This window comes from Macaca nemestrina, chromosome 18 (assembly GCF_043159975.1).
Source record: "Macaca nemestrina isolate mMacNem1 chromosome 18, mMacNem.hap1, whole genome shotgun sequence".
Lineage (NCBI taxonomy): Eukaryota > Metazoa > Chordata > Mammalia > Primates > Cercopithecidae > Macaca > Macaca nemestrina.
In genome coordinates, this window is record NC_092142.1 from 28,436,361 (window position 1) to 28,461,656 (window position 25,296).

At 52.3% G+C, this 25,296-nt stretch overlaps 1 protein-coding gene across 1 annotated transcript; it reads right to left on the minus strand.

Moving 5' to 3' along the window:
- Positions 1-385: 385 nt before the first annotated feature.
- Positions 386-23,224, minus strand: LOC105482921 (zinc finger protein 135). Its single transcript, XM_071083687.1, has 8 exons — positions 22,355-23,224; positions 21,931-22,044; positions 19,678-20,196; positions 11,769-11,894; positions 11,391-11,623; positions 7,504-7,789; positions 7,253-7,363; positions 386-5,626 (listed from the first exon to the last, which is right to left on the minus strand). Exons 1-8 carry the CDS (start codon positions 22,548-22,550, stop codon positions 4,710-4,712), a joined length of 2,502 nt encoding a protein of 833 aa, XP_070939788.1. The 5' UTR covers positions 22,551-23,224; the 3' UTR covers positions 386-4,709.
- Positions 23,225-25,296: the final 2,072 nt, after the last annotated feature.

A 25,296-nucleotide genomic window follows, 5' to 3' on the forward strand; every position in this document is an offset into this window, starting at 1 on the left:
AGAAGGGTAGGGATGAACCTCTCCTTCCTTTGCCACTTTAGCTTTAGCTGGTAAATAAACATGCTCTGTAACCTCCTGCGTTACTTCGCTATACTAGTTCCTCCTCATTATCAGTGTGAAAAAGCTCCAAGGTGAAATGAACCAGACCCCATACCTGTCCCATTGTTACCCTGATGCTTCCGAGATCCCCTTCTTACTCACCAGGGGGATTGCTTTAAGAGTACTCGGGTGTCCTCCAGCTGGTTTTCTGTTCCAACTGTTGCTCCGGCGACCCTTCGACCTGGATTCGAGCCCCCACGATGGATGCCACTTGCCGAGACCAGCTCGGTTGGGGAGACCCTAACCCAGCAGCACTAGAGGAATTAAAGACACACACACAGAAATATAGAAGTGTGAAGTGGGAAATCAGGGGTCTCACAACCTTCAGAGCTGAGAGCCCCAGAGAGAGATTTACCCACGTATTTATTAACAGCAAACCAGTCATTAGTATTGTTTCTATAAATATTAAATTAACTGAAAGTATCCCTTATGGGAAACCAAGGGATGGGCCAAATTAAAGGAATAGGTTGGGCTAGTTAACTGCAGCAGGAACACGGCCTTAAGGCACAGATCGCTCATGTGATTGTTTGTGGCTTAAGAATGCCTTTAAGTGGTTTTCTGACCTGGGTGGGCCAGGTGTTCCTTGCCCTCATTCCCATAAACCCACAACCTTCCAGTACAGGCGTTAGGGCTGTTATGAACATGTTACAGTGATGCAGAGATTTTGTTTATGTCCAGTCTTGGGGCCAGTTTATGGCCAGATTTTGGGAAGTTTGCTCCCAACAAAAAATACAAAATTAGCCAGGTGTGGTGGCACATCCTAGTTACTCAGGAGGCTGAGGCAGGAGAATTGCTTGAACCCGGGAGGCAGAGGATGCAGTGAGCCGAGATCATGCCATTGTACTCCAGCCTGGGCAACAAGAGTGAAACCCTGTCTCAAAAAAAAAAAGAAAAGAAAAGAAAAAAAAGAAATGAGGAGCTGAGAATGGGGTGGGGCTGAGGCTGAAGGGTTTCAGGACACTAAAAAAAAATTGATGAGATGCTGGAAAGTTGGGTCATGAAGGCAGGAAGCAGAGGAGTCAGGTCTGGTTTCTAGGGCCTAAATAACTTTACAAACTTCAAAGCACTCAGAGACCTCCAGCTAATAATCATGGCACCTTTAATTGGCAAGCGGAGGGCCCAGATCTGGCTGTCAGTCTGGGCTGAGAACTGGTGTTGCAAGCTGGGCCTCCCCAAGGCTGTGCTGAGGGGTAGGGGAGGGAACTGGGTTGTACATGGGGAATTAAAACCTGGTACAAAAGCCGGGCGCAGTGGCTCACACCTGTAATGCCAGCACTTTGGAAGGCTGAGGCGGGAGGATCACGTGAGGTCAGGAAATGTAGACCAGCCTGACCAACATAGTGGAACCCCATCTCTACTAAAAATACAAAAAATAGCAGGGCGCGGTGGCCCATGCCTGTAATCCTAGCACTTTGGGAGGTCAAGGCAGGCAGATCACTTGGGGTCAGGAGTTCAAGACCAGCCTGGTCAACATGCTGAAACCCTGTCTCTACTAAAAATACAAAAATTAGTCGGGTGTGGTGGCACACGCCTGTAATCCTAGCTACTCAGGAGGCCAAGACAGGAGAATCACTTGAACCCAGGAGGCAGAAGTTGCAGTGAGCCGAGATCGTGCCACTGCACTCCAGCCTGGGCATCAGAGAGAGACTCCATCTCAAAACAAAAAACAAAAAACAAAAAACCTGGTACAAAGGTATCTCCTACTGCCAAGGTGCCTCTTCTGACCCCAATATGCCCCTGTGATAAGATGGTACATGAGTCGGCCGGGCGCGGTGGCTCAAGCCTGTAATCCCAGCACTTTGGGAGGCCGAGACGGGTGGATCACGAGGTCAGGAGATCGAGACCATCCTGGATAACACGGTGAAACCCCGTCTCTACTAAGAAATACAAAAAACTAGCCGGGCGAGGTGGCGGGCGCCTGTAGTCCCAGCTACTTGGGAGGCTGAGGCCGGAGAATGGCGTGAACCCGGGAGGCGGAGCTTGCAGTGAGCTGAGATCCGGCCACTGCACTCCAGCCTGGGCTACAGAGCGAGACTCCGTCTCAAAAAAAAAAAAAAAAAAAGATGGTACACGAGTCAACCTGCCCCAGAAAAGCTGAAGGAGAGAGAGATTTTGGTGGGGTCGGATTGGAGATGAGGTTGGAATAAAGTCAGTTCATTACTTCACTTGACACCTAAACAGTGTCTTGTCTCCAAAACTTCTACCTCCTTCCAGGTTGATAAATCTGGTTTCTTCCTCCCTGGGTAGGCCAGACACAGGGCTGAGCTGGGTGACAGGCAAGGGGGCACAGGCCAGCAGAGATCACAGGCCCTTGCTCTCCTCGGGGAGATATCCTGACCAGGAGCAGGGCAGCGGCTGCCCATGGCTAGACTCTGCCCACAAAGGAATTAGTGGTAGATGGATTCTCTGCAGAGCTTGCGGATACAGATGGGTAGTCATCCCTGGTTACAAACCTAACACCTGGTGTTCCTGGTCTACCCACCCCTGCCCATGATGGTACAGAGGAAAAATGCAAGGTCTGTGTGCCTTGGGACTCTCCTCGTTGCCTGGATTCTGAGTTGACCTGGTCTGTCACATGGCTGCTTTGTCAGAACTCATCTGGTACGTGGGCTTCACTGATGCTGGGCTAGTCTGACCTCGTTCAGGTCAGGGCTGAGTGTTATCACAGGGAGAGGCAGATGCCTGCAGAACCCTGGCTGAGACACCAGTGAAGGTCTCAGGAGTGACGGGGAAAGTCAGCAGTCAACTAAGAACCCTGGGGTCTCTGTGTGATCCTGGACAGGCTGCTTAGCCCTCCTTGGCCTCAGTGCCCCCAACTGCAAAAGCCTGGGAAAGTGAAGATCTCTTCCAGTTCAAAACTGTGATGAGGCCCTCCTGGCAGGGTCTAGGAGGGTTAAGAAGGCCTGAGGCACGTGGCCGTCTCAGGGAGGCCCAAAGAAGACTGGAGGGAGCTCTCAAAACCTTCCCATTCAAAAACAGGAACTGCCTTTTGGCTGATGGCGGTCACACCCCTTGGTTTGGGATGAAAGGCAGTCCTGACTGCCTCTTCCTGACCAGGCTGCCCTCTTCAACCAAGGGGCTTCTCTCAGCACTTATGAAGGTGCAATGAGTCAATGGAGGAGACAGTACTTTGTAAACCATAAAATGCAATACAAGCAAAGATCTAAAACAAAGCCGACTTTGACTTCTCTCCTGCCATCCTTTCTCTCCAACTCCAGAAAACCTGAGTGCTACAGACCACTGTTTGCAAACTCAAATGACCTTAGGAGCTCAGCAAGTCATATAAATGAACGGGAAATGCCAGATGGAAAGGACTGTTTGGACAGAGACATGGGTCTAAGAAATACTTTCCTTTCTTCTTTGCTGTACTTTAAGATAAACACCAAAAACACTAAAAGCAAGCCATGATGAATGGCACGTGGTGCTTGGTCAGGAGCCCATGAGAGTGGTGGGGATGGGTGGCCGGGCCACGGTGAATTGTGAGTTCTGGCTCAGCTTCCAACAACTGTGGTTTTGTGGGAGCCTAGGTGGAGTTGCCAAATCTTTGGATTTTTCAAAAGACGCCAGAAAACCTGTATTTGGGTGCAAAATATCCTCTTCAATCTTCACCACTAACTCATATCACTTAAAAACACTGCCTGGGCTCAGGTCAATAAATATGACAACTGCAGGCCAGATCCAGTAGAGTCACAGGATTTTAACTTGGGCAGTAAAAAGACAGTGGAGGTGGTGAGTGCCTGTAGTCCCAGCTACTTGGGACGCTGAGGCAGGAGAATCGCTTGAACTCTGGAGGTGGAGGTTTCAGTGAGCTGAGATTGCGCTACTGCACTCCAGCCTGGGCAACAAGAGCAAAACCCCATCTCACACACACACACACACACACACACACAATGGAAGCCAGGCATGGTGGTGGCTCACGCCTGTAATCCCAGCAGTTTGGGAGCCCGAGATGGCAGGATTGCTTCAGCCAAGGAGTTTGAGACCAGCCTGGACAACAGTGAGAACCTCATCTCTATGTAAAATTTAAAACTTAGCTGGGCGTAGTGTTGCCCGCCTGTAGTCTCAGATATTTGGAAGGCTAAGGGGAGAGGATTCCTTGAGCACAGCAGGTTGACGCTACAGTTAGCCCTGTTCACACCACTGCACTCCAGCCTGGGTGACAGGCCAGGAAGCTGTCTCAAAAATAAATAAATAAATAAATAAATAAATAAATAAATAAATAAAAAGACAATGAGTATTGTGTTCTGGGAGGGTCACAAGAATAAAAAATAATTTAAAATTTTTTTAAAAAAACAATGGGTAAAACAAGGTTCTCCTCTACCTCAGTGCTTTTAGCATCTCTGGGCTGAGAAACACCTTTTGGTTCCCCTTATGTAGGTCTGGGGGTTCTCACCTCAGCCCTGCCTCAGTAAAAGGGGCCTTGGAGACCCCTGGGCAGTTGAGAGCAAGGTGCTGGCAGAGGAGGCTGCTGAGGGTCCAAGATCAGACTGTCCGCACCCCGGGGCCAGGTCTTGTAGATTCTGGGACCTCCCTGCAGGCCGCCGCAGAGGTTCGGGCCCCTGAGCCCATCTCGGGCCTCTGTAATGTCTAGATAGTCACTTTTAAGGCCGTCACCCACACTCCTGGAATATCTCTGGGTACAGCTGGAAGCCCACGGGCGGTTCCAGATCTCCAGGGCCAGGGGTCAGGGTCACAGGCAGACCCCCAGTGACCCGGCCCCTGTGGCCCCTGGCCCCGGGCCTATGAACCCACTGGTGCTTGGCCACTGCTGATTTCTGGCCGAAGCGGCGGCCACACTGCGGGCAGGGGTAGGGCTTCTCGCCGCTGTGGGTGCGCCTGTGGGCTGCCATCTCTGAGCTCTGGCGGAAGCAGCGCCCGCAGTCCGGGCACTGGTAGGGCTTCTCGCCGGTGTGGGTGCGCACGTGGCGCCGTAGGTCCGAGGGGTAGGCGAAGGCGCGGCCACAGTCCGGGCAGGCGAAGGGGGTCTCGCCGCTGTGCACACGCCGGTGCTGGTAGAGGGCAGAGCTCTGGCTGAAGCGGCGGCCACAGTCGGCGCAGCCATAGGGCTTCTCACCGGTGTGGACGCGCAGGTGCGAAGTCAGTGCTGAGCGCTGCGTGAAGGCCCGGCCACACTCGGGACAGCGGTGAGGCCGCTCCCCGCGATGGATGGCCCGGTGTTTGCTCAGGGAGGAAGCGTGGCCGAAACCCTTGCCGCAGTCAGTGCAGTGGAAGGGTTTCTCGCCAGTGTGGCTGTAGACGTGCTCCACCAGTGTGGAGCGCCAGGCGAAGCTCTTCCCGCACACGTAGCAGCCGTGACGCTGGTCCGCTCGGGGGACAGGGGGGTGGGCACAGAGCGAGGGGCGTCCTCGGTGCGGTGCCTTGGACGGCTGCTCCCAACCATAAGGGGGCCCGGCCAAGGGGGCTTGGGGAGCCTTCAGTCCAGGAGACCCGGTGGCCACAGGGACAGGCTTCTCCAGGGCTTCCATCCCTTCCCTTTGTCTTTCCTCTTCCTTGTTTCTGGAATCTGCTAGGAGATAAAGACGGGACAGTTCAGGCTCAGCTCATCCTGGTCCTTGAATCCCACAGCCCGCGTGGGCAGGGACAGGCCTGCTGGACCCCCGGCTGCCCCTGGGAGATGGAGGAGTGACACCTGTTCCTCGGCTGCTGAGCCAGACAGAGCCGGGAGGGAGGGAAGGAACAGTCCACTCGGCCTTGGGGCTGGGGAAATGTCACTGCGGGGGAAAGGCAGAGATGACATGAACATCTGGGCCTGATCCAGAAGGAGGAGCGGACACCTGAGGATGTTCCAGGCATCAGGAACAGCACCAAGAAAGGCAGAACCAGGTGGGCATGGCCAATTTCAGTGGGGCTGGACACTCCGCAAAGGCTGAGGGCAAGAAATGAAGGAAAAAAAGGGGGGCGGGCGGGGAGAGAGGAACCAGCCTGCAGGTGAACGGCAGGGGTGGGTCCTGAGGTGGAGGTAGAGTCAACAGAGCTTAAGAGACTGGGCGTGGGGGCTCAAGGCGGTAATCCCAGCGCTTTCGGAGGCAGAGAAGGAGCATCAGTCTAGGATTTCAGGACCAGCCTGGGCAACACACCAAGACCCAGGACCCCGTCTCTAAAATATATTACATGACAATTTTTAAAAATTAGGCCAGGCGCAGTGGGTCACTTTGGGAGTCCGAGGCAGGCGGACCACTTGACCCCAGGAGTTCTAGACCAGCCTGGGTGACATAGTGAAACCCTGTCTCTACTAAAAATACAAAAAATTGGCCGGGCGCCATGGCTCATGCCTGTAATCCCAGCACTTTAGGAGGCCGAGGCGGACGGATCACAAGGTCAGGAGATCGAGACCAGCCTGGGTGACATAGTGAAACCCCGTCTCTACTAAAAATACAAAAACAAAATTAGCCGGGCGTAGTGGCGGGTGCCTATAGTCCCAGCTACTCGGGAGGCTGAGGCTGGAGAATGGCGTGAACCCAGGAGGCGGAGCTTGCAGTGAGCCTATATCGCGCCACAGCACTCCAGCCTGGGCGACAGATCAAGACTCCGTCACAAAATAAATAAAATAAAAATTAAAAATTACCGAGGCGTGGTGGTGGGCACCTGTAATCCCAGCTACTTGGGAGGCTGAGGCAGAATAATTACTTGAAACTGGGAGGGGAAGGTTGCAGTGAGCTCAGATGGCGCCACTGCACTCCAGCCTGGGCAATAGAGCAAAACTTTGTCTTTAAAAAAAAAAAAAAAAATTACCCAGGCTTCGTGGTGACCACCTGTACAGTCTTAGCTGCTCTGGAGGCCCAGGCGGGAGGACTGCTTGAGCCTGGGAGTTCCAGGCTACAGTGAGCTATGAGGCTGCCACTGCACTCAGCCTAGGCAACAGAGCGAGACCCTGTCTCTAAAACAAAAACACCAAAAAAAGCCCCAAGAGTGTAGTGACCACACAGAGGTGAGGACTCAGGGGCGGGTTATGGCAGGGCCAGAACCCCATCACTGCTCCTTTCTAGACTGCATCCGGGAGCCAGGCAGGGGCTCAGCCTCCTGGTCGCAGTTGAGAAGGCAGTTGAGAGAGGAAACTGCTAAGCAGGTAGCTGCAGGTGGCAGAGGATACCGGGATGGGACAGGAACAGAGAAGTAGCACCCTATACTCCACCTGGGTCTGTTTCTGTCGGACATTTCGTCTCCGGATCCCGGGCAGCGGGGCCCCACAGTTCGGCCTCCTCCTCCACCCAGGAGATGAGAGCTGGCTTGTTGCCTCCGATTCCTAGGGGAGAAGAACGCAAACCCCACACTGAGGGGAAGCCGCCTGCCCGGCCCCGGGGTCCCCAACTCCACGCGCAGCTCCCAGAAGCGCGGCAGGGCCTGTGGGGGCGCAGGGCCCAGGTGAGCAGGTGGGGCTCTCACCGAGCGCGCTCAGGTGGCCGTAGGTCTCCCGCATCACGTCCCGGTACAGGGCCCTCTGCGCGGGTCGCAAGCAGCCCCACTCCTCCCGGCAGAAGTACACGGCCACGTCCGCGAAGCTCACAATCCCTGGCTCCCTCCACTCGGGTCCGGCCCCATTTGGGTCCCGGGGAGGGAGCGGGGCCAGAGGCGGCACCATGGTGACTGTCAACCCGACTACGGATCGGCTGCCTCCCGTTGGCCTGGCTTGGGCCTTCGGAACCTCCTGCGTCCGAGAAAGCCTACGCGGCTAGGCCCAAGGGAAGGAGGAAGGTCTCTAGGGCCCCCCGAGGGCGCACTAGAGAGCATGGAAACTAACGGTGCCGATGGCAGCGGGTGTATAATCAGAAATGGAATATGCCCTCATAAAAAATGGCGGCGGTGCGGGTACTTGACCTTTGCCCCTACGCAATCGTGCCCAAGACAACGCCCCCGGTATGTACAGGCGGCGTTCTCTCCGTACCCTCATCCAAAATGGCCACGGTGACTACAGGGGCCGGCCTTGAAAACTAGTCGCGTTTGTTTAGTCCCCGGCCCAGCGAGGCGGTGCAGCAGAGAGCTCCGCCCGGGTCTGCAAGAACAAGAAAGCGCCTCCTGGGAGGGAGCTGGCCTCTCGGCCTTACTGAACTCAGGCATTAGTTTTCGTCTCTAGACCGTTTTATAATTGGTCTCCAGCTCATCACTCTCTCGTTTTGTCCTTGTTATCTCTGAAACAGGGCGACAGCAGTCTCTTCCTAATGTTGAGTGTAAAAACCAATGGAGTGGGCGTGGCGCAGTGGCTCACGCTTGTAATCAGCAGTTTGGGAGGCCGAGGCCGGAGGAACTGAGGTCAGGACTTCGAGACCAGCCTCACCAACATGGTGAAACCCCGTCTCGACTAAATAATCCAAGTAACTGGGGAGGCTGAGGCAGGAGAATCGCTTGAACGCGGAAGGCGGAGTTTGCAGTGGGCCAAGATTGCGCCACGGCACTCCAGCCTGGGCGACAGAGCGAAACTCCGACTCAAAAATAGAAAAGAAAGAAACAAAGAAAAAGGAGTGGATACAGGAGAACCTCCTCTCTTGTAGGCTTCTTGGAGCCTGAAATTCTGGAATCTTCCTGATGGCAGAGGCAGTGGGGAGAGTAGGGTAAGGTTGAGAAAGTCAGAGGGTCCTCTCTTCTAGGAGCCTCTCCCATTTACTGTGCAGGACGTCTCCCAGTCGCCGGTCTCCCTCTAGCTGCAGCCGGGCTCTCAGCTCCCCTCACATCCTGCCGCTGGGCGGATGGCCCAAGGCTCCTCTGCTCAAGCCCAACTCATCCCTTTCTTGCCCCAAACTGCTTCCCCTGGGGTCTTTATCTCAGTAAATGTTGCCAACTCTCCCCCAGACCACCCTCTCACTTCCTGATGACCTATTCTGTGCTCCATTTGACTTCATACATGTCCTGTTGTAGCAGGAGGAGCTGCAGACAAAACCCCTCAGACACCGAGTTGAAGAAGGAAGGGCTTTATTCGGCCGGGAGCATCAGCAAGACTCACATCTCAAAAACCAAGTTCCCCGAGTGTGCAATTCCTGTCCCTTTTAAGGGCTCACAACTCAAAGGGGGATCAGGGAACCAAGAAATGTAGCAGGATGAGCTGCAGACAAAACCCCTCAGACACTAAGTTAAAGAAGGAAGGGCTTTTATTATTATTATTTTTTTTTTTTTTTTGAGACGGAGTCTTGCTCTGTCGCCAGGCTGGAATGCAGTGGCTGGATCTCAGCTCACTGCAAGCTCCGCCTCCCGGGTTTACGCCATTCTCCTGCCTCAGCCTCCCCAGTAGCTGAGACTACAGGCACCCGCCACCTCACCCAGCTAGTTTTTTTGTATTTTTTAGTAGAGATGGGGTTTCTACTAAACCCCGTGTTCGCCAGGATGGTCTCGATCTCCTGACCTCGTGATCCGCCCATCTCAGCCTCCCAAAGTGCTGGGATTACAGGCTTGAGCCACCGCGCCTGGCCCAGAAGGAAGGGCTTTATTCGGCCAGGAGCATCAGCAAGACTCAGGTATCAAAAACCAAGCTCCCCGAGTGAGCAATTCCTGTCCCTTTTAAGGGCTCACAACTCTAAGGGGGTCCCCGTGAGAAGGTCATGATCAATTGAGCAAGCAGTGGGTACAGGACTGGGGGCTGCATGCACTGGTAATTAGAATGGAACAGAACAGGACAGGGATTTTCACAGTGCTTTTCTATACAATGTCTATAATCTATAGATAACATAACCGATTAGGTCAGGGGTCGATCTTTAACTACCAGGCCCAGGGTCTGGCGCCGGGCTGTCTGCTTATGGATTTCATTTCTGCCTTTTAGTTTTTACTTCTTCATTCTTTGGAGGCAGAAATTGGGCATAAGACAGTATGAGGGGTGGTCTCCTCCCTTACTGTGTATGGGAGTAAGAGTCGCCTCTAACCGCCTTTTAGCTCTTAGTGGGCTCTTTAGTTGAATCTAGGCCCAGATTGAGAATCGCTTGTAATCCTAGCTACTGGGAGGCAAAGGCAGGAGGATCCCTTGAGCCCAGGAGTATGAGATCAGCCTGGGCAAGTTAGTGAAACCCTATCTTCAAAAATAAATAAATAAATAAATAATAAAGTAAAATAAGAAAAAATGAATTGACAGTGGACAAACGAGAAAATTATACAAATTGTATTAGTTTTACATGTACATGGGGATCTTCACAAGAGAGGGAAGTCAGAAAAAGTGCCCAAAGCCAGGTGCTTTTATGTTTCTTAGACAAAGAACAATAAAATTTAAGTGGGCAGATGTGGTGGCTCATGCCTGTAATCCCATCACTTTGGGAGGCCAAGGTGGGTGGATCACTTGAGGTCAGGAAACCCCGTGCTTACTAATAATAATTTTAAAAAGGTTAGCTGGGGGCGAGGGGGTGGTGGGTGCCTGTAATCCCGGCTACTCGGGAGGCTGAGGCAGGAGACTCACTTGAACCTGGGAGGCAGAGGTGGCAGTGAGCCGAGATCACGCCACTACACTCCAGCCTGGGTGGGAGAGAGACTTCGTTTGAAAAAAAAGAAAAGAGGGCCAGCCCGGTGGCTCACACCTGTAATCCCGACACTTTGGGAGGCCGAGGCGGGCGGATCATGAGTGGTCAAGAGATCGAGACCATCCTGGCCAACATGGTGAAACCCCATCTCTACTGAAAATACAAAAATTAGCCAGGCGTGGTGGCCCGTGCCTGTAGTCCCACCTACTTAGGAGGCTGAGGTAGAATAGCCTGAACCTGGCAGGCAGAGGTTGTAGTGAGCTGAGATCCTGCCACTGCACTCCAGCCTGGGCTACAGAGCGAGACTCCCTCTCAGAAGAAAGAAGTAATAAAAGGAAAAAAATAAATGACAGGACAAAGAAAATTTAGCTAGGGCAGTGAGTAGCTAGAATATGTATGGGGGGGTGTCAAGTAGGTGCAACATACAGACTACTTTGTTACGTATGTTTATTCTGGTCCCTTGTGGCCTCTGAAGGCTGTTTTCTTGCCCTGGTACAGAAGGATATTCCCCCAGAGTAAGGTTTCTGGCATGCTGCATGCAGAAGAAACAGGTCGGATTGCTCCGTCTGAAACTACAATTTCTCTGTTTTTAACTCAGAATATATCAGTATACCAGGCTGTGAACGTTTTACAGGAGGTCCGGGGGAGGCCCTGTGGAGGAGCCTGGAGGGATGGTGATCTGGCGGGGATCTCAAGAAACGGGTTAACCTGCCCCATAAGTGAGGAGAGCCACTTCTTTCCCTTTTCGGGGATCCGGGTGGGGCGGGCGCCGCTGAGCGCATCTAGGAGGCCGCAGGTCGCGGCATCGCATCCCGGATCAGGACGCAAACATCCCTATACCGCAGACACCGCCACTGTGCCAGGAAGAGGCAGTCGGCCGTTTCCGCAGAGCTCTCGGCCCGCGGACTCTCCCAGTCTTCGTCCCTTCCGCCTCCCCAGGTACATTGGCTTGGAGCCATGAGCGTGGCCAGTGACTGGGCGGCTCCTGGAGGGACACTGGGAATTTGCCCTGGGAGTGGGGTGCAGGGGGCTCCACGGACGCCTCGACGACCGGAAGTAGCTTCGTGTGGGGACTAGAGAGGACAGCGAGCAACTCAGTGGTTCCAGAGTCCAGAAAAATGAAGGCCCTCTTAGAAGAGATGGCTGTCGATAGTCCAGCTTCTCTTCATTTTAGAGAAAGGCATTGAATAGCTTGAATATCGATCTGGTGTTGCTGACCTGGTTTGTTCCTGCTGGAAACGTCTCCTCTTGCTGTTCCTCTCAGGCGGCCTTGGCAGCGCCTCTTGCCGTAGTTAAGATGGATGCAGCCGCTTCGACCTGGGCTCAGGCAGTTGTCAGCAAGGGCTGCAGGGGAGGGGAAACCGGTCCAAGATTCTCGACCAAGGGCTTGACGTCCCCTTCCCAGTCCCTTAGAGGAGGCCCTTCGAGGAGGCCCACTCAGTGACCCAGTCTTTATTTTATTATTGTGTTTTATTTATTTTATTTTTAATTTTTTCGATTCTATTCTATTCCACTCTACACTCTCTCGCTCTCTTTTTTTCTTTTTTTTTCTTTTTCTTTTTTTTGAGACAGAGTTTAGCTCTTGTTGTCCAGGCTGGAGTGCAATGGCGCGATCTTGACTCACTGCAACCTCTGCCTCCCGGGTTCAAGCGATTCTTCTGCCTCAGCCTCTTGAGTAGCTGGGAATACGGCACCTGCCGCCATGCCCGGCTAATTTTTTGTATCTTTAGTAGAGACAGGGTTTCACCATGTTGGCGAAGCTGGTCTCGAGCTCCTGACCTCAGGAGATCCACCTGCCTGGGCCTCCCAGAGTGCTGGGATTACAAGCATAAGCCACTGCACCTGGCCTCTACTCTCTACTCTTATTTTTTTATTTTATTTTATTTTATTTTATTTTTTTGAGACGGAGTTTCGCTCTGTCACCCAGGCTGGAGTGCAGTGGCCGGATCTCAGCTCACTGCAAGCTCTGCCTCCTGGGTTCCCGCCATTCTCCTGCCTCAGCCTCCGGAGTAGCCGGGACTACAGGCGCCCGCCACCTCGCCCGGCTAGTTTTTTTTTGTATTTTTTAGTAGAGACGGGGTTTCACCGTGTTAGCCAGGATGGTCTCAATCTCCTGACCTCGTGATCCGCCCGTCTCGGCCTCCCAAAGTGCTGGGATTACAGGCTTGAGCCACCGCGCCCGGCTACTCTCTACTCTTGAGAAGGAGTCTTGCTCTTGTCCCCCAGCCCAGAGTGCAATGGTGCGATCTCAGCTTACTGACCCCAGAAGCCAGGCTGGAATGCCTCAAATTATTGAAGGCAAAACCTCATCAACTAGAGAGGTAGGATTTTAGGGTAGGTTACCACACTGCCACATAAATGTAAAGAGGATAAATATACACTTTGAGAGGCCGAGGCAGGCAGATAACTTGAGGTCAGGAGTTTGAGACCAGCCTGACCAACATGATGAAACCCTGTCTCTACTAAAAATACAAAAATTAGATGGGCATGGTGTCATGTGTCTGTAGTACCAGCTACTCAGGACACTGAGGCAGGAGAATCGCTTGACCCTGGGAGGCAGAGGTTGCAGTGAGCAGAGATTGCACACTGCACTCCAGCCTGGGCCACAGAGTGAGACTCCATCTCAAAAAACAATAATAATAAATAAGGCCAGTCACAGTGGGTCACACCTGTAATCCCAGCACTTTGGGAGGCCGAGGCCAGTGGATCACCTGAGGTTGGGAGTTTGAGACCAGCCTGAGGAATATGATGAAACCCCGTCTATACAAAAAATACGAAAATTTTTTTTGGACATTGTGGCATGCACCTGTTATCCCAGCCACTCAGGAGGCTGAGACAGGAGGATTGCTTGAACCTGGGAGGCGGAGGTTGCAGTGAGCCGAGATTGTGCCATTGTACTTCAGCCTGGGCAACAAGAGTGAAATTCAGTCTCTAAATAAATAAATAAATAAATGTAAAGAAGAAAAATATAAATGACAGATGATGGTAAGTACTAAACATAAGTAAGAAGGTTGTTTAGAGGTCATGTAATGGGGGGTCGTTCAGGTATCTAGGAAGTGTATGAAATTGTCCGGGATGGGTGACAGGCATTTCACAAACGGTTCCCTGTAGCATCTCTCACCACTATCCGCTCTTGCTCAGGCCCTTGCTGAGTTAGGCCGGGGGCCTCCTAGCTGCCCTGTGGGGCTCCAGCCTTTTGCCTTTGCCGTCCATCTGTCACTGCAGCCTGGTGTACTGTAAACAGGAAGGGCAGTGCCTGGGAAATAGGAGATTTGGGTTCCAGGTCTACTTCTGCCACTGACTCAGCTTCATGATCTTAATTATGTTCCTCCTTGGGTCAGGTGCTGTGGCTCATGCCTGTAATCCCAGCACTTTGGGAGACTGAGGTGGGTGGATCAAGGTCAGGAGTTCAAGACCAGCCTGGCCAACACTGCACTCTGGCTAACCGTGTGTTTCACTGTGTGTTAGCCATGAGTGCAGTGATGGGGTTTAATAGAAACCCCGTCTCTACTAAAAATACAAAACTTAGCTGGGCGTGGTGGTGTGCGTTTGTAATCCCAGCTACTCTGAAGGCTGAGGCAGGATAATTGCTTAAATCTGGGAGGCAGAGGTTGCAGTGAGCCAAGATCGTGCCACTGCACTCCAGCCTGGGTGACAGAGCAAGACTCTGTCTTGGGAAAAAAAAAAAAATTATGTCTGGCTTCAGCATTCTCAGGGTGTATTCTGCAGAACAGTATTCCCATGAAACGCTCTATGGGGGAAAGAAAAAGCAGCATTCTCTATTCCCCTTGACGGTCCCCTTTGGCAAATTTAAGGTTCAGGGCAGCCTTCAATAAAGAAATGTAGGCCAGGTGCGGTGGCTCAAGCCTGTAATCCCAGCACTTTGGGAGGCCGAGACGGGCGGATCACAAGGTCAGGAGATCGAGACCATCCTGGCGAACCCGGTGAAACCCCGTCTCTACTAAAAAATCGAAAAACTAGCCGGGCGAGGTGGCGGGCGCCTGTAGTCCCAGCTACTCGGGAGGCTGAGGCAGGAGAATGGCGTGAACCCGGGAGGCGGAGCTTGCAGTGAGCTGAGATCCGGCCACTGCACTCCCACCTGGGTGACAGAGCGAGACTCCGTCTCAAAAAAAAAAAAAAAAAAAGAAATGTAGTCCGCCTGGCACGGTAGCGCATGTCTGTACCACATGTCTGTAGTCCTAGTGCTTTGGGAGGCTGAGGCAGGAGGATTGCCTGAGCCCAGGTGTTTGAGGCTGCAGTGAGCTACGATCATGCCATTGCACTCCAGCCTGGGCGACAGTGAGACCCCATCTCTAAAATAATTTTTTCACATTTAAAAAATCTTTCCGGGCCAGACAGTATCTCACGCCTGTAATCCCAGCACTTTGGGAGGCCGAGGCAGGTGGATCACAAGGTCAGGAGATGGAGACTAGCCTGGCCTACATGGTGAAACCTTGTCTCTACTAAAAATGCAAAAAATTAGCTGGGCATGGTGGCGAGCGCCTGTAATCCCAGCTACTCAGGAGGCTGAGGCAGGAGAATTGCTTGAACCCAGGAGGCAGAGGTTGCAGTGAGCTGAGATGCCAACACTGTATTCCAGCCTAGGTGACAGAGTAAGACTCCTCTGTCTCAGAAAGAAAAAAAAATTGGAGATGAAGGGCTGTGATGGTTCTACAACAGTACTATTACACATTTTGCCACTGAACTGTACTGTATACTCAAAAATAGTCTAAAAGATATATTTTTTTTTTGAGATGGAGTCTCACTCAGTCGCCCAGGCTGGAGTGCAGTGGTGCGATCTCAGCTCACTGCAAGCTCCGCCTCCCAGGTTCAAGCGATTGTCCTGCCTCAGCCTCCCAAGTAGCTGAGACTACAGGCACCCGCCACCACACTCGGCTATTTTTTTTGTATTTTTAGTAGAGACAGGGTTTTACCATGTGTTTGCCAGGGTAGTCTCGATCTCCTGACCTCATGATCCGCCCACCTCAGCCTCCCAAAGTGCTGGGATTACAGGTGTGAGCCACCATGCCTGGCCAATAAATTTTATATTATGTATATTTGACCACAAAACAAAAACAAAGACAACCTAGTGATGTCCCAACATACTGAGAATCATGGAGCCGGGTGCGGTGGCTCACACCTGTAATCCCAGCACTTTGGGAGGCCGAGGCAGGAGGACTTCTTGAGCCCAGGAGTTTGAGACCAGCCTGGGCAACACAGTGAGACCCTGTCTGGAAAAAAAATTAGCTGAGTGCGGTGGTGTGCACCTGTAGTCCTAGCTACTTGGGAGGCTGAAGTGGGAGGATGACTTGAGCCTGGGAGATCAAGCCTGCAGTGAGCCATGATTGCACCGTTGCACTCCAGCCCAGAAAACAGAGCAAGACCCTATCAGAAAGAAAGAAGATGTGGTGTGGGGTCAGGGGTTAGAAAGAGAAGAAAGTAAAGAAACTTAGCATCATGGGAAGCGAGAGCCTTATGGAAGCTCCTCCCTCTCCCTAAGCCCATCTGTCAATCTTCTCCACTTGGTGTCTCTGCACAGCCACAGATGTCCTTTCTGCACCTTGAGGGAACTCATCCCTAGCTTGGAGCATCCCACTTGCTGTTTCCTCTCTTTGGAAACGTCTCTACCCCCTACTGTCCCCAACCCCAGCCCCAAGCCTCTGAACCCTGCTTGACACACTTCGCCTGGTTCTGCTCTTCCCTCACTGGCAGGGCCTCCTCTCTCCAGCTGCACCTTCTCCTTGGCCCCACTGCTCCCCAGAATGGGTCACCCTTGGCCTTCACCTTGATAGCCCCTTGGTGGGCACCGGAGCCCCCTGGCTCCGGCTCTCCATACTGGAACCTCTGAGTCTTACTGGCTCATATTGTCAGTCACTGAGCTGCAGATTCTATGTCAGAAGGCTCTCATGAGTGTCTTTCTTCCTAATTCCGAGGTCACCACCTTGGTCCCAGCTCCTGATGACCCTCACTTAGGAAAAAATGCCCAACAGATCTCTAGTGTCTAGCTCTGTCCCCCAACCAGGTCACACCCACATTGCTTTGCAAAGATATTTTCTGATGGCACCTGGCAAACAGCACTGCACTTGCTCAAGAACTTTCTGTGGCTCCTCAGTGCTACAGAATGGATCTCAAGCTCCTCTGCTGGAATCTGTGGCCCTCCCATATTTGACCCCAATTCTCGGCTGCATCTGTCTCCCATTCTTTGTTTTTTTGTTTTGCTTTGTTTTCTTTTTGAGACAGAGTGTCTCACTCTGTTGCCCAGGCTGCAGTGCAGTGGCCCGATCTCAGCTCACTGCAACCTCCGCCTCCTGGTTTCAAGCGGTTCTCCTGCCTCAGCCTCCCGAGTAGGTGGGATTATAGGTGCCCACCACCATGCCCAGATAATTTTTGTATTTTTAGTAGAGACAGGGTTTCACCATGTTGGCTGGGCTGGTCTTGAACTCCTGACCTCAAGTGATCCGCCTGCCTCAGCCTCCCAAAGTGTCTTTTGTTCCATAAAGCAAGATTTCTTTGCTGTTTCCTCTGCCTGAAAATCTCCCTTAACACCAATTTGTAGGCTATGGGAAGCACAGCCATCTCCTCCCAGGAGCATTTCTTGGCATATCACCAACCAGCCTGGGTGAGGTGGTGCCTCTGGGCTTCCTCTGTCATAGCTCCAGTTACTCTCTTCCCACATTGAATGTGGGCCCTGACACAGCTGTATCACTGGAGCCCAGCACAAAAACCCACAGAAGCCTGAAGAGGGTGTTTGCTGAATGAATGACTGAATGAATGAATGAATGGGGTCAGCTTTCCTCACCTTGGAATTCTCTTATTACCTAGCACAGTCCCTTCAACAGAAGGCAGTCAACACACAGTCACTAACTGCCAATTGCCCTTCTTTTTTTTTTCTGTTTGTTTTGAGACAGAGTCTCACTCTGTCGCCCACGTTGGAGTGCAGTGGCGCAATCATGGGTCACTGCAGCCTCAGTCTCCCTGGCTCAAGTGATCCTCCTGCCATAGCCTCTTAAGTAGCTGAGGCTATAGGCACGTGCCACTACACCTGGCTGATTTTTGTTTTTGTAGAGATGGGGGCCTCACTATGTTGTCCAAACTGGTCTCAAATGCCTGAGCTCAAGAGATCCTCCCATCTCGGCCTCCCAAAGTGTTGGGATTACAGGCGTGAGCCACCACACCCAGCCTGACTGTGCCTTCTAAGTAAAAACTGGCCAGGTGAGGTGCCTCACACCTGTAATCCCAGCACTTTGGGAGGCCAAGGTGGGAGGATCGCTTGAACCCAGGAGGTCAAGGCTATAGAGAGCCATGTTAACACCACTGCACTCCAGCCTGGGTGACAGAGTGATACTCTATCTCAGGAAAAGAGAAGGACAGAGAAAAGGAAAGGACAAGAAAAGGGGCACTTGCTGGGACTCTCAGTTTTCTGCTCACACTCCCCCGACCAGGCTGGGCTGGGACCCGCATCCTAAGTTCCCAGCCCGTTTTCTGTCAAAATCTGACTTCTCAGAGGAAGTGGTAGAGACATCTGGGCTCTGTTTTCATTTCCAGCCATGCTGCCATATGGCCGTGAAACCTTGAGAGTACCACGTCATCTCTCTGAGTCTCAGTTTACTTATCTGCAAATATGGTTATTGATATCCATGCCCTGGCTCCTTGGCAGGCCTCTTTACACTTTCTAAAGTGTAGACCATCCACAGTAATTCACTTTTTCAACAAATGTATATTGCACAATTACTATATTATACATCTTGTTAAAATGTCAGCCTCCACGGTAACCCTTTCAGGTAGATATTATTCATCCTCATTTTACAGAGGAGGCACTGAGACTCAGGGAGGTCACGTGTCTTACCGGCTGTGCCTGGGGGAAGTTGCAGAGACTAGTTTTTGTTTTGTTTTGTTTTGTTTTTTTGAGATGGAATCTCACTCAGCTGCCCAGGCTGGAGTGCAGTGGCGCAATCTCGGCTCACTGCAACCACCAACTCCCGGGTTCAAGCAATTCTCCCATCTCAGCCTCCTGAGTAGCTAGGATTACAGGCACCCACCATCATGCCCAGCTAATTTTTGTATTTTAGTAGAGATGGGGTTTCACCATGTTGGCCAGGCTGGTCTTGAACTCCTGACCTCAGGTGATCTGCCCACCTCGGCCTCCCAAAGTGCTAGGATGACAGGCATGAGCCACCACGCCAGCTTTTTTTTTTTTTTTTCTTTTAAGAAATGGAGTCTTGACCAGGCGCAGTGGCATATGGCACGCACCTGTAATCCCAGCTACTCAGAAGGCTGAGGCAGGAGAATTGCTTGAACCCCGGAGGCAGAGGTTGCAGTGAGCTGAGATGGCACCACTGTACTCCACTCTGGGTGACAAAGTGAGACCCTGTCTCAAAAAAAAAAAAAAAAAAAAGAAATGAAGTCTTACTCTGTTGCCCAGGCTGTAGTACAGTGGCACAATCATAGCTTACTGTAGCCTTGAACTCCTGGGCTCAAGCAGTCTTCCTGCCTCAGCCTCCCAAGTGGCTGGGACCACAGGCACAATGTGCCACTACGCCTGGTTCATTTTTTTTTCCCTAGAGATAGGATTTCACAATGTTGCTCAGGCTGGTCTGAACTCCTGGCCTCAAGCGATCCTCCCACCTTGGCCTCCCAACAAAGGCTGGACTTGTGCCACCTGCATTTATTCTATTCCCATCCACTCCAGTATCTGGGTCCCCTGCTGATGACAATTAGCCAGGGCTTGACAACGCCCTCCATGTAGGTCCCCTCCCCAGGTCTTGGTCCCCCCTCAGCGTCTGCATTTGAAGTAGATAAGGAGTGGCTAGTTCCTCAGATGGGGGAAAGGTCTCTGTTGCACCTGATCTTCAGATAACACTTTGAAATGAGTCCAGGATCTCACTCTCTTCTTTTTTTTTTTTTTTTTTTCTTTTTTTACAAAAGACTGGGGAGAGGGGTGGCAAGTCTAATCTATTCGAATCTTTACAGGCACTTTTCTTTTTACAAGTTGGAAACTTGAGGGATCCTTGAGGAAAGTCCAGGGCATGAATTTCAGTTTCGGAGTCCCCGACTCAGTGGCCCACCTCAGGGCTCCGTCAGTCCTTCGTGCCAAGGTCAGGCTCAACTCCAGCCTGCGGTGCTGCTCAGCTGCACTCCTCGAAGATGTCTGGGTAGTGCCGGAAGAGCACAGGCGGGTCCCGGTCACCTCGGACGGGGGCCCGAGGCACAGCCCGGATCCCAGGCCTCCGGCCCCGCCGCCCCCCAGAGCAGGAGCGGTGGATCCACTGGTGCGCTTCCACTGCGAACTTCCTCTTGAAGCGCATGCCACACTCGGGGCAGGGGAAGGGCCGCTCCCCCGAGTGCATGCGCCTGTGGCTGACCAGCAGCGAGGGATAGGTGAAGCGGCGGCCGCAGTCCGTGCACACATGGCGCCGCTGGCCGGCCTGAGCATCCACGCTGGGCATGGGTGCCGGGGGCTGTGCTCCTGTGGTCGGGTCCCAGGCAGCATTTTTGGGTGGCTGTGCCCGTGCCGGGGCCACGCTGATAGCTGGGTCAGGGTTGCATTCCACCAGCACTTCAGGACTCTCCTTCACAGGAGCCTTTCTAGGCCCTTTGGCTCTTGGAACTTCCTCGGGTTCCTCTTCCTTCCTGTTTGGGGCATCTCCTGGGAAACCGGAATTAAGTTACACTTACAAACACTTCTGGGCCGGGCGCGGTGGCTCAAGCCTGTAATCCCAGCACTTTGGGAGGCCGAGACGGGCGGATCACGAGGTCAGGAGATCGAGACCATCCTGGCTAACACGGTGAAACCCCGTCTCTACTAAAAATACAAAAAAAAAAACTTAGCCGGGCGAGGTGGCGAGCCCCTGTAGTCCCAGCTACTCGGGAGGCTGAGGCAGGAGAATGGCGTGAACCCGGGAGGCGGAGCTTGCAGTGAGCTGAGATCCGGCCACTGCACTCCAGCCTGGGTGACAGAGCGAGACTCCGTCTCAAAAAAAAAAAAAAAAAAAAAAAAAACCAAACACTTCTGCACAGACTGTCTCAGGTTATAGAATGCTTTTCACTTAAGGCAGTGCCAGAGAAGTTCTGTCCAGTGATTAACACACAGGCTTTAGAACAAGGTAAACAGGATTCGATCTCCTGAAAGTGACTTATCTGAGCCTTGGTTCCTTATGCATCAAATTGGAATAATAACGGCTTTTCACTTCACAGCATTGCTGGGTTAGCTTAGTAGATGCATGTTAAGCACTTAGTAAGTGCTCAGGAAGCAGGGGCATTTATTTATTTATTTATTTATTTATTTATTTATTTATTTATTTTTGAGACAGAGTCTCACTCTGTCACCCAGGCTGGAGTGAAGTGGAAAGATCTCAGCTCACTGCAACCTCCACCTCCCAGGTTCAAGTGATTCTCCTGCCTCAGCCTCCCAAGTAGCTGGGATTACAGGAGCTCACCACCACGCCCAGCTAATTTTTGTATTTTTAGTAAAGACAGGGTTTCACCATGTTGGCCAAGCTGCACTTGAACTCCTGACCTCAGGTGATTCACCCGCCTCAGCCTCCCAAAGTGCTGGGATTACAGGCATGACCCACCGCACCTGGCCAAGCAGTGGCTATTATTAGTGTGGTTTCTCCATTTTTTGTAAGGTAAGACTCTTTTATAGATAAGGAAACATTTGCTCAAGGTCACTCTACTGGGGGATGGTGAAGGGAGAAAAGCCAACTTGTCAATGACTGGGTATTTTTTCTCGTGCCACTTTGCCTCACTTGAGGAATGTGAAAGGTAGACCTGAAGGCACTTCCAATCTTGGGGAGTTTTAGTTATTCCTGAAAGAGAGAGAATGAGCTGGCCTGGCACAGTGGCTCAGGCCTTTAATCCCAGCACTTTGGGAGGCCGAGGCGGGCAGGTCACAGGAGATCAGGAGTTCGAGACCACCCTGACCAACATGATGAAACCCCGTCTGTACTAAAAATACCAAAATTAGTTGCTCGTGGTGGCGTGTGCCTGTAATTCCAGCTACTCTGGAGGCTGAGGTGGGAGAATCGTTTGAACCCAGGGGACGGAGGTTGCCATGAGCCGAGATAGCACCACTGCACTTCAGCCTGGGCTACAGAGTGAGACTCCCTCTCAAAAAAAAAGAAAAAAAAGAGAGAGAGAGAGAATGAGAGAAATCTGGAAGCACAAGCGTGTTGGACTGGGCTCCCAGTCCCCACAGGACCGCTGTCCTATGTTCTGAAAACTTTGTACCAGGTCTGCCTTCTTTACTCCTCTAGTACCCAACACAGTTGAATTTCTTTAAGGATGCTGGAAGTGGGGGCCTGAAAGGAAACTCTGCTAGACAGGAAGCCTTGGAAAATCAAGTGGGGGGGGGGGGGGGGGACCCGGGACTATCCCTCACCTCTCCGAGCTCCTCCCAGTCTTTCCCCCTTCTCAGGATCCTGGGCGGCGGGGCTCCAAGCCTCAGTCTCCTGTTCCATCCAAGAGATGAGGGCTGGTTTGGGGCCTGGGAATCCTGGGAGAGAACAGGGATCACAGCACGGGCCTGAGAGGCCATCGTGGGGAGTTGGCATTCCCCTCCAGGCTGAGGGCACCCCCTCGGAGCTTATACTCAACCTGGACCGGGGTGCAGTGCTGCTGCCTGAATGAAGTGGATGCGGGTGAAAACACTCCCGAGGGGGTACCTGAAGCCCTGGGAACGGGAGGTGGCTGCTGGTGTTGGCGCAAGAGTGCGGGGTTAGGGCTCACAGTTCTCTCGGCCCTTCCACATCATCTCCCCTGTGAACCCAGTAAAGGAGGAGGGGGCTCGGACCCGGGGCTCTCACCGAGCGCGCCCAGGTGGCCGTAGGTCTCCCGCATCACGTCCCGGTACAGAGCCCTCTGCGCGGGCCGCAGACAGCCCCACTCCTCCGGGGAGAAGTACACGGCCACGTCCGCGAAGCTCACAGCCCCGGGCTTCCTGCAACCAGGCCGGGTCTCCCCAGGCTTCCGCGCCAGGAGCGGGGCTGGGGGCGGCGCCATGGGGCCTTGCAGCCCCGATCGGCGGCCGCCAGGTCCCTGGGGCCGCCGTCTCCCCGCTCCCGGCCTCAGCTGTCGTTGTCCACAGGAAGGGCGGCCCCGCCCAGCCGTGGCGTCCGAACGCAGCCGAGGCAACCGAATTAGCAGGGACTGGCTGCTAGGGATTCGAGGATTCTGATAGGGACAAATATAATTCCTCAGTGTTTATTCACTTCATGGCCGCTTGGACATAGACACCCGGGTTAAGGGACCCGGAAGGTGCCTTCAGAAAATATGGCGACCACCTAGCTTCAATTGTCACAGGCTGCTCTTAAGGGCGCCATTCTTTGACCATATCAAATATGGAGCCTTTCTGACTCCTCTGGCCTCATCGTCCCACTTGCCCTTAAATAAACCTGCTTCGGATGCTTTTTCTGGTGGGCAAGGCGGGATGTCTGGGAAGTAGAAGAGAGGCTTCTTGCCTTCAAGAAAGATGGACGGGCCCGAAGCTTCACTTACCCCTCTTTACTCGCAAGACGCAACGGCCGATGATTGGCGACGATCCCGGAAGAATCTGCGCAGTGATTGGCCTGGGACTGGCGGGCGTTTGAAAGGACTCCGCGGTCCTGAAGCCTCTGTTGACAGACTGGAGCGCAGCGGGGACCTCGGTATCTGCGGTGCTCAGAATTGTGTCCCCTACGGGCTCTTACCGTGCCTCCCAATGGCAGGAGCTGGAATCTGGTCCCCAGATCCCTTGGGAAGACGCGCACAACCTGGCAAACCATGTGTACATCCGCGGTAGAAGCAGGTGTGTGTTTTACAATAGGAGTTTAGCTGCGGAGTCCACCCAGCCCCTGGCATCCGCAGCTCGGCTCGCTCAGGCTCTAGACTGAAGCTGCAGGCGAAAGAACGTGCTTGGTGAGGATGGAATCGGAATGGGGAAGTTTTAAATTACATTGTAGTTGTTGCTAACATACATAAATTTATTTTTTGTTTGTTTTGAGACAGGGTCTTGTTCTGTGGCCCAGGGTGGAATGCAGCAGTGCGATCCTAGCTCGCTGCAGACTCGACCTCCCGGGCTGAAGCGATCTTCTCACCTCAGCCTCCCGAGTAGCTGGGACCACAGGCGCACACCCCATGCTTGACTAATTTTAAATTTTTAAAACAGAGACAGGGTCTTGCTATGTTGCCCAGGCTGCTTTGGAATTCCTGGCCTCAAGCAATCCTTCTGCCTCGGCCTCCCAAAGTGCTGTGATTACAGGTATGAGCCACCGTTCTCGGCCATTTCTACTTTTTTCTTTTTCTTTTTCTTTTTTTTTTGGGGGGGGGGGAAGGAGTTTTACTCTTGTTGCCCAGGAGTGCAATGGTGCAATCTCGGCTCACCGCAACCTCCGCCTCCCAGGTTCAAGCGATTCTCCTGCCTCAGCCTCCCAAGTAGCTGGGATTACAGGCATGAGCCACCATGCCCGTCTAATTTTGTATTTTTAGTAGAGACGGGGTTTCTCCATGTTGGTCAGGCTGGTCTCGAACTCCCGACCTCAGGTGATCCTCCCACCTCAGCCTCCCAAAGTGCTGGGATTACAGGCGTGACCCACCGCGCCCGGCCCCGCCATTTCTACTTCTTTACGTTGTTCTAGATTACCAAAGATAGCATCAACTTTCGAATCCTAATTTTTTTTGGAAACCTTCCTCCTTTAGCCTTCAGTCTTCTCTCTAAACTGGATTGGGCCTTAGTTCTTCTCATACGAGGTCTCCCCTTCCTGTTGTCCTGGGTTGTATCCTCTGCTTCCTAGATTTAAGGTATTTATTTTTCAGCCAAGATGGGTCATCGTCATGGCTCGTGGCGTTGGACTATAAGTACTAGTTGCCTTCATCCCCACATTTGGAATATACCTGCAATCACACAGGATGCAGAATACTGTTTGCTAAGCATGGGGCTGCTTGCTGGAGATAACAAGCAAGGCCTACCAGGTCCCTGCTGTCCTTCTGGCCCTGGATCTACTTGCTTGGCTCCCCTGCCCGCCCTAGTATATCAAGCCTTCCTTTTTATTCAATGGTGTTCTTTACTGCTGACTTTCCAGTCAAGATTTCTTTGTATTTTCTGGCTTACCCTTGCTGTTTTTCACCTGAAATACTTTTTTTGAGATCCTGCTGATCTCATATGCACAAATTAATTATTAATTGTTAATAATTAAATATTAATATGCTTATATTATTACTTTGAGTTCTGGAACTGCTTCACTGCACTCCACGTGGTGAATAGTGTAGAAATTGAATAAGGAAAAATATACCCTTAGAAATCAGTATTTTTTAAATTTTGAAAATATTTAATTTAGGCCCGGCCCAGTTGCTCACACTTGTAATCCAGCACTTTGGGAGGCTGAGGTGGGCAGATTGCTTGAGGCCAGAAGTTAGAAACCAGTGTGGCAACATGGTGAAACCCAATCTCTGCTAAAAATACAAACATTGGCCAGGTCTGGTGGTGCACACCTGTAGTCCCAGCTACTCAGAAGGCTGAGGCATAATAATTTCTTGAACCCAGGAAGCAAAGGTTGCAGTGAGCAAGATCATGCCACTGCACTCCAACCTGGGCGACAGAGCGAGACCCTGTCCCAAAAAGAAAAAAAAAATTGGGCCAGGCACAGTGACTCACGCCTGTAATCCCAACACTTTGGGAGGTCAAGGTGGGAGGATCACCTGAGGTCAGGAGTTCAAGACCAACCTGGCCAACATGGCAAAACCCCGTCTGTACTAAAAATACAAAAATTAG

Excerpts from the sequence above, each read along its gene's own strand:
- LOC105482921 (XM_071083687.1), bottom strand. The coding sequence starts at position 22,550 with ATGGCGCCGCCCCCAGCCCCGCTCCTGGCGCGGAAGCCTGGGGAGACC. Across the intron at positions 22,045-22,354 it reads CGGCCACCTGGGCGCGCTCG|GATTCCCAGGCCCCAAACCA; the intron begins GTGAGAGCCCCG and ends GTTCTCTCCCAG. Across the intron at positions 5,627-7,252 it reads TCCGACAGAAACAGACCCAG|CAGATTCCAGAAACAAGGAA; the intron begins GTGGAGTATAGG and ends TTTATCTCCTAG.